Source organism: Gadus morhua, chromosome 5 (genome assembly GCF_902167405.1).
Source record: "Gadus morhua chromosome 5, gadMor3.0, whole genome shotgun sequence".
Classification (NCBI taxonomy): domain Eukaryota; kingdom Metazoa; phylum Chordata; class Actinopteri; order Gadiformes; family Gadidae; genus Gadus; species Gadus morhua.
This window is the reverse complement of record NC_044052.1, coordinates 22,410,941-22,424,213: the sequence shown is the minus strand read 5'-3', so window position 1 is coordinate 22,424,213 and position 13,273 is coordinate 22,410,941. Positions and strand designations below refer to the sequence as shown.

At 51.9% G+C, this 13,273-nt stretch overlaps 2 protein-coding genes across 8 annotated transcripts in view; one reads left to right on the top strand and one right to left on the bottom strand.

The window, feature by feature from the left end:
• The first annotated feature begins 32 nt into the window (after positions 1–32).
• On the top strand, positions 33–2,617 carry ap4s1 (adaptor related protein complex 4 subunit sigma 1). Of its 2 annotated transcripts, XM_030355743.1 has the most exons (7): positions 33–191; positions 285–335; positions 442–587; positions 911–997; positions 1,410–1,478; positions 1,625–1,636; positions 2,022–2,313. In XM_030355743.1, the coding sequence occupies exons 3-7, from the start codon at positions 450–452 to the stop codon at positions 2,148–2,150; spliced, it is 435 nt and encodes a 144-aa protein (XP_030211603.1). In that variant the 5' UTR covers positions 33–191; positions 285–335; positions 442–449; the 3' UTR covers positions 2,151–2,313. The 2 variants fall into 2 exon arrangements, with proteins under 2 accessions (XP_030211603.1, XP_030211602.1); XM_030355742.1 differs by having other exon boundaries at positions 140–335; positions 2,022–2,617.
• Positions 2,497–13,273, bottom strand: part of hectd1 (HECT domain containing 1) — a 43,692-nt gene continuing 32,915 nt past the window's right edge. For 5 of the 6 annotated variants that reach the window (XM_030355735.1, XM_030355738.1, XM_030355739.1 and 2 more), the window contains exons 34-42: positions 12,395–12,596; positions 11,895–12,032; positions 10,801–11,231; positions 8,314–8,472; positions 7,691–7,769; positions 7,188–7,281; positions 6,279–6,429; positions 4,211–4,355; positions 2,497–3,144 (exon numbers count right to left, since the gene is read on the bottom strand). In XM_030355735.1, the coding sequence (XP_030211595.1) occupies positions 3,007–3,144; positions 4,211–4,355; positions 6,279–6,429; positions 7,188–7,281; positions 7,691–7,769; positions 8,314–8,472; positions 10,801–11,231; positions 11,895–12,032; positions 12,395–12,596 (1,537 nt within the window). In that variant the 3' untranslated portion in view covers positions 2,497–3,006. Of the gene's footprint in view, positions 3,145–4,210; positions 4,356–5,564; positions 5,632–6,278; positions 6,430–7,187; positions 7,282–7,690; positions 7,770–8,313; positions 8,473–10,800; positions 11,232–11,894; positions 12,033–12,394; positions 12,597–13,273 lie in introns of those variants that run through there. The other variant, XM_030355740.1, reaches the window with a different exon arrangement.

The following is a 13,273-nucleotide window of genomic DNA, read 5'->3' as shown; positions in this document are numbered from 1 at the left end:
CGGACGGTCGGCTGTGTAGTGGCTGCAGGAGTCGGGAGTCTGGATCTGCTGGATCTAGCCGGCCGACATTACGGCTCCGCCTGGATCTGCTGGCTGCACGCCGCGCTGCATGCCGGGACACGGCGCATTGAGCATGCGCAGCAGAGAGCGCCACAGCGTACCAGAAGATGGGTCATATGTTGTTATGAGCTGTGAGTTAATGTAGAAAGCAGCGGTAGTTTGTGTTATTATAACGCTTTCAAGACCTCTGAGGAAACAATTAATAATGTGTGTCGCGTCAACAGCGGCAGAAAACAGAAGATCCCGCCTGTGGACGTAGATTGATGGTCTAGCCGGTGAGAGACTGTGGTCGGTGTGTATTAAAGGGGTCCTGTCTTGCCACCAGGTCTAGGTGGGATCAGCCATTACAAACTCTTTGAAGATCTGTGGTTGTGTTCTCAGGGGTGGAGATGATAAAGTTCGTGCTGATGGTGAACCGCCAGGGTCAGACCCGGCTGTCGCGCTACTACCAGCCGGTGGAGCTCGGCAAGAGGGCGGCTCTGGAGGCCGACGTGGTGCGCGGCTGTCTGTACCGCAAGAAGGAAGAGGTGTCTGCTTGCATCCCCATCTCTCTGTCTCTGACTAGCAGCCTGTCTGTCTGTCTACTCTGCATAGCTGTGTGTGTGTGTGTATCTGTCGGTCTAATCTGCATATCTGTCAGCATCACGGTATCTGTCTGTTTGTCTGTCTCTGAATCCCTGTCTGTCTGTCTGCATAGCTTTTCACGATTTTCTCCATTTGATCATCATACTTTACTGTTATAAACGTCTATTATACTTTACTGTGATAGACCTTTATTATACTTTACTGTTATAAACCTCATACGTTATGTTCTAAACGTCCATGCCCATGTCCCCAACTTCCTGTCCAGTGTTCCTTCGTGGAGTACAAGGACTTCAAGCTGGTGTACCGCCACTACGCCTCGCTCTACATCGTGGTGGGGATCACAGAGTCGGAGGTACTGCCTCATACCTCCGTAGATAACATCCACAGAGGAAGCAGTGGCTTGTTCAGACCAGAGGAGGAGTGCAGAACAGGGGAGAGGATAGTGTAATAGTGTGATCTGTAGATCTGGCCTCTTGAGAACATGTCTTTGAAATCAGGGCGAGTCACTCTAGTCAGTCACATCTGATACTCAGCCAGTAACTCAGCCAGTCACTCAGTTGCTCCCTCACTCGTTAAGTCAGTAAGTTGCTCCCTCACTGAGTCAGTCAGTCAGTCAGTCATAACAATGCTACAGGTTAGTCAGTCAGTAAGGTTACTGGTTTAGAGTTTTGCAACATGCTAACTATAGCCCTACGCTAGGTCTAACCGTTTCAGAGTATTTCAACATGCAGAACAGTGTGTGTTGACGCAGTCCTCTCTTCCAGAACGAGCTGTCCGTCTACGAGCTGGTCCACAACTTTGTGGAGGTTCTAGACAAGTACTTCAGCCGTGTGGTGAGTCCCGCCCCCTAGAAGCCACCAATCAGCTGCTGAGCTGGAGGTACCTTGGATACAGGGACCTCTGGCCACAGCCAATCAGCTTGTGTTTGATAGTAAACTATTTGAGTTGTGTTTTCTGACTGGATGTTTTGTCTCCACAGAGTGAGCTGGATGTATCCTTCAGTGACCCCTGCTGGCCACTCAGTGGAGTGCAGGTGTGTGTCTGAGTCCTCCATAATCAAACATGCTATACTCATTTTTAGGTTCTCACGTCACTTTTTATAATCTATTGAGGTCCTCAAAAACCCTCTGGATGAGCGTGTTGTTGTATTTGTATTACTTAGGTGTCGGATCATTTGAGGATTAATTAATATTAGGGATAATCATCGCCATCTAGTGACAACAATATGAACTTTCACATTCATGGGTGACAAGGAAATAGGTGTCTTCACTTCTTCAGTAAATTATCCGGTCTTTACTATATGGAACCTTCGTGAGTGTGTATGTATGTATGTATGTGTGACGGTGTGCTTGTTGAGCTCCTTAAGTGGCCGTCAGATCATGTTCAACATGGACAAGGTCCACATCATCCTGGACGAGATGATCCAGAACGGCCACGTGGTGGAGACCAACCACTCCCGCATCCTGGCCCCGCTCAGCGCGCTGGACACACTGGCTCACAGCTAAGGACGTCACCATGACGACCACAGAGCGCATACCCATCAACATGATGGCCACGGAGCGCATACCCATCACCATGACTACCAGGGAGCGCATAGCAATCAACAGGACTACCGTGGTGCTCATGCTCCATCACTACCATGGTGCTCATGCTCCATCACCATGACTAACATGGAGTTCATACCCACCACTACCATGGAGATAATGCCCCATCACCATGACTACCACGGAGCTCATACCCATCACCATGACTACCATGGATTCATTTGTGGTTCATAAACATTGTGCCCGGAAGATGCTGGATCACCATGACGACGACAAGGGGGGTAGACACTGGATCGCCACAACAACATGGTTTCATACTTTGCAAATATTTTAATGATTTTTTTGTTTGGAGCATACACATTTGAAAATATCTGTTGACCTCAAACTGCAACTTGAGTTAAATAAAGGTTTATAATATACAAAGAAAATACAGGGAGCTGAGCTTGTTTGGTTCATTCTGCTTGTGCCTGGTCCTGGTCCATCGGTCTGGACCCTCCCCAGCAGAGGGTCTGTCTGCAGGGGAGCCAGGCAGGCACTGGGACCGCTACAACCCCCCCACACAGCCAGCACGCCTCTCCACACACACAAACACACACACACACACGGACGGACGGACGAGGGAGAGACAGACAGCAGCCAGGATGAGGACAGCAGAGAGAGGGGGGAGAGAGCACAACTTAAACTTTTCTTTAAATGTCTCAAAACAAACACACAACACTGCCTCTTCCTCGCTGACCAGCGCCCCTCCTGGGACTGCTCTGATTGGCCGGCTGCTGCGCCGGGGGTGGGCGGGGCTCGGGCGACGGATGGAGCATGCTCAGTTGAGATGGAAGCCCTTCTCCATGGTGGCCGCCAGCAGGCGCTCCCGCATGATGACCTCGGAGGAGTACTCGGGCAGCTTCAGGTAGTGGACGCAGGTGTTGACCGACGGATAGCTGGAGTCTGTAGCGTCCACCTGAAACAAGCAGCCAGTAGAGCTCACTACAGCGCAGAGAGCCAGTAGAGCTCACTACAGCGCAGAGAGCCAGTAGAGCTCACTACAGCGCAGAGAGCCAGTAGAGCTCACTACAGCGCAGAGAGCCAGTAGAGCTCACTACAGCGCAGAGCCTTTAAGAGCCAGTAGAGATCACTACAGCGCAGAGCCTTTAAGAGCCAGTAGAGCTCACTACAGCGCAGAGCCTTTAAGAGCCAGTAGAGCTCACTACAGCCCAGAGAGCCAGTAGAGCTCACTACAGCGCAGAGAGCCAGTAGAGCTCACTACAGCCCAGAGAGCCAGTAGAGCTCACTACAGCGCAGAGAGCCAGTAGAGCTCACTACAGCGCAGAGCCTTTAAGAGCCAGGAGAGCTCACTACAGCGTGTTAGAGCCTTTAAGAGCAAGTAGAGCTCACTACAGTGCAGAGAGCTCACTACAGCGCAGAGAGCCTTTAAGAGCCAGCAGAACTCACTACAGCGTGTTAGAGCCTTTAAGAGTCTAGCAGAACTCACTACAGCGTGTTAGAGCCTTTAAGAGCCAGTAGAGCTTACTACAGCGTGTTAGAGCACATTAGAGTTTGAGAGCTGGACATTGCGTGCTATTGGAACCTTTAAAAGCTTTAGACCTTACTACAGAATATAAGAGCCTTAAAGAGTTTTATAGCACACTACAGCATATAAGAGCCTTCTAGAGCTTACTATATCATATAAGAGCCTATAAAAGAGTGTTAGAGCTTACTACAGCATACAAGAGCCTTTAAAATAGTTTTAGAGCTTACTACAGCATATAAGAGCCTTTAAAAGAGTTTTAGAGCTTACTACAGCATATAAGAGTCTTTCAGAGAGTCTTAGAGCTTACTACAGCATATTAGAGTCTTTAAGAGAGTTTTAGAGTTTACTACAGAGCACTGGAGCGTATTGGAGCATATTGGTGTTTGAGAGCTTGCTGTTGCGTACTAGAGGGTATTAGAGCATATAAAACTTTTAGAGATTACTAGGGCGTATTAGAGTACTTTAGAGCGAGGCGGGGCCTGGAGCAGCCTCTCACCTTCCTGACGATGGTAAGACGGGGGTGCAGGTTGGCCAGCCCACCAGGGGGCAGCGTGGAGCAGCCGGTGGTGAACTGCAGGAAGGCCTTCCTCTCGTCTGAAGACATCCCACAGAGGACCTGGACGAACCTCACGAAGCCAGGGCTGCAGAGAGACACAGCGTTACTACACGACTGCTACTACTACTACAGTACTACTACAGTACTACTGCAGTACCTCACGAAGCCAGGGCTGCAGAGAGACACAGCGTTACTACAGGACTGCTACTACTACTACTACAGTACTACTGCAGTACCTCATGAAGCCAGGGCTGCAGAGAGACACAGCCTTACTACAGGACTACTACTACAGTACTACTACTAGTACAGTACTACTGCAGTACTACTGCAGTACCTCACGAAGCCAGGGCTGCAGAGAGACACAGCCTTACTACAGGACTACTACTACAGTACTACTACTAGTACAGTACTACTGCAGTACTACTACAGTACTACTGCAGTACCTCACGAAGCCAGGGCTGGAGAGAGACACAGCGTTACTACAGGACTGCTACTACTACTACAGTACTACTGCAGTACCTCATGAAGCCAGGGCTGCAGAGAGACACAGCCTTACTACAGGACTACTACTACAGTACTACTGCAGTACTACTACAGTACCTCACGAAGCCAGGGCTGGAGAGAGACACAGCGTTACTACAGGACTGCTACTACTACTACTACTACAGTACTACTGCAGTACCTCACGAAGCCAGGGCTGCAGAGAGACACAGCGTTACTACAGGACTGCTACTACTACTACAGTACTACTGCAGTACCTCATGAAGCCAGGGCTGCAGAGAGACACAGCCTTACTACAGGACTACTACTACAGTACTACTACTAGTACAGTACTACTGTAGTGCAGTACTACTACAGTACTACTGCAGTACCTCACGAAGCCAGGGCTGCAGAGAGACACAGCGTTACTACAGGACTGCTACTACTACTACTACTACAGTACTACTGCAGTACCTCATGAAGCCAGGGCTGCAGAGAGACACAGCCTTACTACAGGACTACTACTACAGTACTACTACTAGTACAGTACTACTGCAGTACTACTGCAGTACCTCACGAAGCCAGGGCTGCAGAGAGACACAGCGTTACTACAGTACTACTGCAGTACTACTGCAGTACCTCACGAAGCCAGGGCTGGAGAGAGACACAGCGTTACTACAGGACTGCTACTACTACTACAGTACTACTACTACAGTACTACTACTACAGTACTACTACTGTACTACCACTACAGTACTACTACAGCACTAGTGCAGTACCTCACGAAGCCAGGGCTGCAGAGAGACACAGCGTTACTACAGGACTACTACTACAGTACTACTACTACTACAGTACTACTGCAGTACCTCACGAAGCCAGGGCTGCAGGGAGACACAGCGTTACTACAGGACTGCTACTACAGTACTACTACTACTTCTACACTACTACTACAGTACTACTGAAGGACCCCTAAAGCACTACTACAGTACTACTGAAGGACCCCTAAAGTACTACTACAGTACTACTGAAGGACCGCTAAAGTACTACTACAGTACTACTACAGTATTGCCACTACAGAATTACCAGAGTATTGCTACAGTACTACTACAGTATTACCACTAGTTTTAACAGAGTACTGCTACAGTACTACTACAGTATTATCACTACAGTACTACTACAGTATTACCACTACAGTATTACCAGAATACTACTACAGTATTACTACAGCATGATACTAGATGAGAGCAAAGCCCAGAAGAGGATCAAATACACAGCTGGCTCAGTACTACACTACGATGAGCGTGTACCCGTCTGTCTGCTTCAGTACCTGTCTGTGATGTAGCCCAGTATTACTACACTATGATGAGCGTTTACCCGTCTGTCTGCTTCAGTACCTGTCTGTGGTGTAGCCCAGTATTACTACACTATGATGAGCGTGTACCTGTCTGTCTGCTTCAGTACCTGTCTCTGGTGTAGCCCAGTATTACTACACTATGATGAGCGTGTACCCATCTGTCTGCTTCAGTACCTTTCTCTGGTGTAGCCCAGCTTGGGCTCAGTGTAGTTGACGATGTCGTCCGAGGTCCAGGTCGGTGATTGGTTGCCACAGAGGATCATCTGGACCTCGTTGTGGCTGAACGAGCTCATCTTCTCCATGGGGAACACTCTGTTGAAGCCCTCTGCAACACAGTGATATAAACACCTCTATTAAGGTACATAGTGATATAAACACCTTTATTAAGATACATAGTGATATGTACACCTCTATTAAGGTACATAGTGATATAAACACCTCTATTAAGGTACATAGTGATATAAACACCTCTATTAAGGTACATAGTGATATAAACACCTCTATTAAGGTACATAGTGATATAAACACCTCTATTAAGGTACATAGTGATATAAACACCTTTATTAAGATACATAGTGATATGTACACCTCTATTAAGGTACATAGTGATATAAACACCTCTATTAAGGTACATAGTGATATAAACACCTCTATTAAGGTACATAGTGATATAAACACCTTTATTAAGATACATAGTGATATGTATACCTCTATTAAGGTACATAGTGATATAAACACCTCTATTAAGGTACATAGTGATATAAACACCTCTATTAAGATACATAGTGATATGTACACCTCTATTAAGGTACATAGCAATATATCCATCTCTATTAAGGTACACTCTATTAAGGTACATATTAAGGCACATGGTGATATATCCATCTCTATTAAGGTACACTCTATTAAGGTACATATTAAGGCACATGGTGATATATCCATCTCTATTAAGGTATACACTCATCTTCTCCATAGGTTACAACACATCTACAGTATGGACATGTAAATAGCTCCAGGTAAGATGTCTCTATAGCTTCTACATGTCCTGATCTACGCTGAAGGATCCCGGGGGCCCTGCTGTACCTCTGAAGGCCTCCATCTGCTTCTGGATGCCGGTGTGCATACAGAAGTCAAACATCAACTCTACATACTCCTCCGCATTCTCCATGGTGACCATCTGCAAAGACACAGAGACAGGTTCACATACAGGGAGACAGGTTCACATACAGGGAGACAGGTTCACATACAGGGAGACAGGTTCACATGCAGCGAGACATGTTCATATGCAGCGAGAGAGGTTCATATACAGCGAGACAGGTTCACATACAGGGAGACAGGTTCATATGCAGCGAGACAGGTTCACATACAGGGAGACAGGTTCATATACAGGGAGACAGGTTCATATGCAGCGAGACAGGTTCATATGCAGCGAGACAGGTTCATATACAGGGAGACAGGTTCATATACAGGGAGACAGGTTTATATACAGGGAGACGGGTTCATATACAGTGAGACAGGTTCATATGCAGTGAGACAGGTAGTGAGACAGGTAGTGAGACAGGTAGTAAGACAGACAGGGCTCCCACCTCGTCGTCTCCGTTGGGCTTCAGGTCCACAGCAGAGAAGCCGTGGACTTTAGAGGACGGACAGAACTGGAAATTCAACCTGAGAGAGAGACAGGTAGAGAGAGGGAGACCGGTAGAGAGAGGGAGACCGGTAGAGCGAGGGAGACCGGTAGAGAGCGGGAGACCGGTAGAGAGAGGGAGACGGGTAGAGAGAGGGAGACCGGTAGAGAGCGGGAGACAGGTAGAGAGAGGGAGACGGGTAGAGAGAGGGAGACGGGTAGAGAGAGGGAGACCGGTAGAGAGCGGGAGACAGGTAGAGAGAGGGAGACAGGTAGAGAGCGGGAGTCAGGTAGAGAGAGGGAGACGGGTTAATATGCATTATCAACCCATATTAGGGGGTATATCTATCTATCTATAGATCCATATAAAAGGCTATTTTTCGGGGTAAATTAAAGGGTATGTATAAAAAGGTATATAAAAGGGAATATACAATATATATATGGGTATGTTTAAAGGGGTATATATATATATATATAAATGCATAAATAAAAGTTTATTGTTGGAGTTAATGGTATATTTAGAGGTATGTATAAGGGGGTGTCTCTGAGGGTTATCTCTGAGGGGTATCTCTTTGGGGGTCGTACCCCAGGTCGTCGATGCTCAGTGGGGGTCCGGAGCCCAGCGGGTTCCTCAGCATCAGGTCTTGTAGTCTGGTGTTCTTGTCGTCCTCTGAGAGGGTCTTACTGCTCACGATGTGTCTCCTCCTCACACACAGCTCCTTCACCTCCCGCAGGAACCGAGCCCTGCACACACACACACACACACACACACACACACACACACACACACACACACACACACACTTAACAAATTAATACGACTTCACTTTAGTCTGTCTAGTTACCTGTCTTTCTAGTGACCCGTCTGTCTGCGTAGTGACCCGTCTGTCTGTCTAGTGTCCTGTGTCCGTCTAGTGATCTTTCTGTCAGTGTAGTGACCCGTCTGTCTGTCTAGTTACCCGTCTGTCTGTCTGTCTAGTGTCTGTCTAGTGATCTTTCTGTCTGTCTAGGGACCCGTCCGTCTAGTCACCTGTCTGTCTGTCTGTCTAGTGACCCGTCTGTCTAGTGACCGTTCTGTCTGTCTAGTGATCTGTCTGTCTGTCTAGTGACCGTTCTGTCTGTCTAGTGATCTGTCTGTCTGTCTAGTGACCCGTCTGTCTGGTGACCCGTCTGTCTGGCGACCCGTCTGTCTGGCGACCCGTCTGTCTGGCGACCCGTCTGTCTCGCGACACGTCTGTCTCGCGACCCGTCTGTCTAGTGACCTGTCTGTCTGTCTGGCGTCCCGTCTGTCTGGCGTCCCGTCTGTCTGGTGACCCGTCTGTCTGTCTGTTGACCCGTCTGTCTGGTGACCCGTCTGTCTGGTGACCTGTCTGTCTGTCTGGCGACCCGTCTGTCTGTCTGGCGACCCGTCTGTCTGGCGACCCGTCTGTCTGTCTGGCGACCCGTCTGTCTAGTGACCCGTCTGTCTAGTGACCCGTCTGTCTAGTGACCCGTCTGTCTAGTGACCCGTCTGTCTAGTGACCCCTCTGTCTGTCTGGTGACCCGTCTGTCTGTCTGGTGACCCGTCTGTCTGTCTGGTGACCCGTCTTTCTGTCTGTTGACCCATCTGTCGGGCGACCCATCTGTCGGGCGACCCGTCTGTCTGGTGACCCGTCTGCCTGTCTGGTGACCCGTCTGCCTGTCAGTTGACCCGTCTGCCTGTCAGGCGACCCGTCTGTCTGGCGACCTGTCTGTCTGTCTGGTGACCCGTCTGTCTGTCTGGTGACCCGTCTGTCTGTCTGGTGACCCGTCTGTCTGTCTGGTGACCCGTCTGTCTGTCTGGTGACCCGTCTGTCTGTCTGGTGACCCGTCTGTCTGTCTGGTGACCCGTCTGTCTGGTGACCCGTCTGTCTGGTGACCCGTCTGTCTGGTGACCCGTCTGTCTGGTGACCCGTCTGTCTGGTGACCCGTCTGTCTGGTGACCCGTCTGTCTAGTGACCTGTCTGTCTGTCTGTTCACCCGTCTGTCTAGTGACCCGTCTGTCTGGCGACCCGTCTGTCTAGCGACCCGTCTGTCTGGCGACCCGTCTGTCTGGCGACCCGTCTGTCTGGCGACCCGTCTGTCTGGCGACCCGTCTGTCTGGTGACCCGTCTGTCTGGTGACCCGTCTGTCTGTCTGGTGACCCGTCTGTCTGGCGACCCGTCTGTCTGGCGACCCGTCTGTCTGTCTGGCAAGCAGACCCGTCTGTCTGTCTGGTGACCCGTCTGTCTGGTGACCCGTTTGTCTGGTGACCCGTCTGTCTGGTGACCCGTCTGTCTGGTGACCCGTCTGTCTGGTGACCCGTCTGTCTGGTGACCCGTCTGTCTGGTGACCCGTCTGTCTGGCGAGCCGTCTGTCTGGCGAGCCGTCTGTCTAGTGACCCGTCTGTCTGTCTGGTGACCCGTCTGTCTGGTGACCCGTCTGTCTGGTGACCCGTCTGTCTGGTGACCCGTCTGTCTGGTGACCCGTCTGTCTGGCGAGCCGTCTGTCTGGCGAGCCGTCTGTCTAGTGACCCGTCTGTCTGTCTGGCGACCCGTCTGTCTGGCGACCCGTCTGTCTGGCGACCCGTCTGTCTGGCGCCCCGTCTGTCTGGTGACCCGTCTGTCTGGTGACCCGTCTGTCTGGCGAGCCGTCTGTCTGGCGAGCCGTCTGTCTAGTGACCCGTCTGTCTGTCTGGTGACCCGTCTGTCTGGTGACCCGTCTGTCTGGTGACCCGTCTGTCTGGTGACCCGTCTGTCTGGTGACCCGTCTGTCTGGTGACCCGTCTGTCTGGCGAGCCGTCTGTCTGGCGAGCCGTCTGTCTAGTGACCCGTCTGTCTGTCTGGTGACCCGTCTGTCTGGTGACCCGTTTGTCTGGTGACCCGTCTGTCTGGTGACCCGTCTGTCTGGTGACCCGTCTGTCTGGTGACCCGTCTGTCTGGTGACCCGTCTGTCTGGTGACCCGTCCGTCTGTCTGGCGACCCGTCTGTCTGGCGACCCGTCTGTCTGGCGACCCGTCTGTCTGTCTGGTGACCCGTCTGTCTGGCGACCCGTCTGTCTGGCGCCCCGTCTCACCTGTGGGGGTTGACCAGCTGGAAGTGGTCCCAGGTGAGGATCCCGTGGTACCAGGCGGGGGGCTTGGGCTTGGGGGGGTCCAGGATGAACTCGGACTTGGAGTCCTCGTCCTCGCTGCCCAGGGAGTAGGTCTCCTGGCTGTCCTCGGTGGAGGCCTCTGATTGGCCGTCGGGGTAGTGGGCGTGGTGCAGCAGCTTGCTCATGGTGGACTTGATGTCGCCCATGCAGAGCAGCCTGAAGAAGGGCTGGGAGACGGGCAGGTCCACCAGGCGGTTGTCCTGGATGCACTTGGCCAGGAACACGCCCAGGAAGTGGAACAGCTTGCTGATTGGCTCCACCTCCTCGCTGTCCTGGGGGAAGGGGGCGGGGAACAGGCCGCAGGAGCGCTGGACGTAGTAGCCCGGAGGCTTCCGGCCTCCGCCCAGATCCACCTGCACAGACGGAGGTCAGGAACGATACGTCAGATATAACGTAATGCACCAGTTGGACGGAGCGACCTCACAGGCAAATACAGGGCAGAGAGAGAGACAGGGAGAGAGGCAGACGGGAAGAGTCAGAGGGGTAGAGAGACAGACAGTTAGAGAGACAGACGGGTAGAGACGGGTAGAGAGACAGACGGGTAGAGAGACAGACGGGTAGAGAGAACGACCAGTAGAGACAGACAGAAAGAGAGACAGAGGGGTTGAGAGACAGACGGGTAGAGAGATAGATAGGAAGAGAAAGACCAGTAGAGAGACAGACGGGTAGAGAGTAAAAAGAGTCAGAGGGGTAGAGAGACGGGTAGAGAGACAGAGGGCTAGGGAGACAGACGGGTAGAGACAGACGGGTAGAGAGACAGACGGGTAAAGAGACAGACGGGAAGAGTCAGAGGGGTAGAGAGACAGACGGGTAGAGAGACAGACGGGTAGAGAGACAGACGGGTAGGGAGACAGACGGGTAGAGAGACAGACCGGTAGAGAGACAGATGGGTAGAGAGACAGATGGGTAGGGAGGCAGACGGGTAGAGAGACAGATGGGTAGGGAGGCAGACGGGTAGAGAGACAGACAGGTAGAGAGACAGATGGGTAGATAGACAGACGGGTAGAGAGACAGACCTGTCGGGACTGGTCGTCGGGGAAGTCGTCGTCACAGAGCCACATGCCCAGAGAGGTCCTCTGGAACTCAGCGGCCACCAGGGCGTAGAACTCCAGGGTGGGGCCCAGCCCGGTGCCCTCCTCCCCCAGGAACTCCACCTAGAGCAGGGGCACAGCGTCAGACCAGAGCCCTCCACCCCCCCCCCAGAGACACACAATACCATCACACCTGTCCATCCCCAGAGACAAACCCATCAGACTGTCTCACACCCATCAGACTGTCTCACACCCATCCGACTGTCTCACACCCATCACACCAGGTCTCACAGCCATCAGACCTGTCTCACAGCCATCAGACCCGTCTCACAGCCATCAGACCCGTCTCACAGCCATCAGACTCGTCTCACAGCCATCAGACTCGTCTCACAGCCATCAGACTCGTCTCACAGCCATCAGACTGTCTCACACCCATCCCCATCTCCCCCAGGTAACCACGGCAGCCCCCCCCCCCCCCCACTTACCTCCAGCACCGACTTCCTGTCGGCGTGGATCTGCATGACGCTCTCCGCCCACGCCATCATGGCGTCGCCGCGGGGCACCTTGACGCGCTCGTGCTTCAGCCGGCCCACGCGGAACTCGGCGGGGTCGTCGCGCCGCACCGTGGCGGGCGGCCGCGAGCGCTCCATGGTCGCCTCGCGCCGGTTCTGGAGCCACACGATGGCCCTGGGGAGACACACACACACACACACACACACACACATCAGCCTCGGTGTCTTTGCCATCGTCTGGCCTTGTTTGTTTGTTCTGGCTCCGATTGTGTGCGATACGTTTGTGCGATTGTTTGTCTTCCTCCCCTTTTGCTCAGGCCTGCTGTCATTAAAAATGTAGCGTATTTTATTCTTATTGTATTGTAGGGTTGCCTAATGACAACTGGCCGGGGACTACAGCTGGAAACGAGCCAAACAGGCTAAAGCTGCTCCTTTTACTGTACAGTTAACCAAAGGGGACTGTCCATGAAACGATAGACAAATCGACTAAACTAACACATCAGTCCGAGGGGACACACACAGTCCCTCTGGACAGACACACATCAGTCCCTCTGGACAGACACACAACAGCCCCTCTGGACAGACACACATCAGTCCCTCTGGACAGACACACATCAGCCCCCCTGGACAGACACACATCAGTCCCTCTGGACAGACACACATCAGCCCCCCTGGACAGACACACAACAGCCCCTCTGGACAGACACACAACAGCCCCTCTGGACAGACACACATCAGTCCCTCTGGACAGACACACAACAGCCCCTCTGGACAGACACACAACAGACCCTCTGGACAGACACACATCAGTCCCTCTGGACAGACACCTCCACCTCCCCAGGGACCCCGGAG

Bases quoted from the DNA above. Each gene is read 5' to 3' on its own strand.
- ap4s1 (XM_030355742.1), top strand. From the start codon at position 450: ATGATAAAGTTCGTGCTGATGGTGAACCGCCAGGGTCAGACCCGGCTG. The intron at 588-910 runs GTGTCTGCTTGC...CTTCCTGTCCAG, and splicing joins TGTACCGCAAGAAGGAAGAG to TGTTCCTTCGTGGAGTACAA. The intron at 998-1,409 runs GTACTGCCTCAT...CCTCTCTTCCAG, and splicing joins TGGGGATCACAGAGTCGGAG to AACGAGCTGTCCGTCTACGA.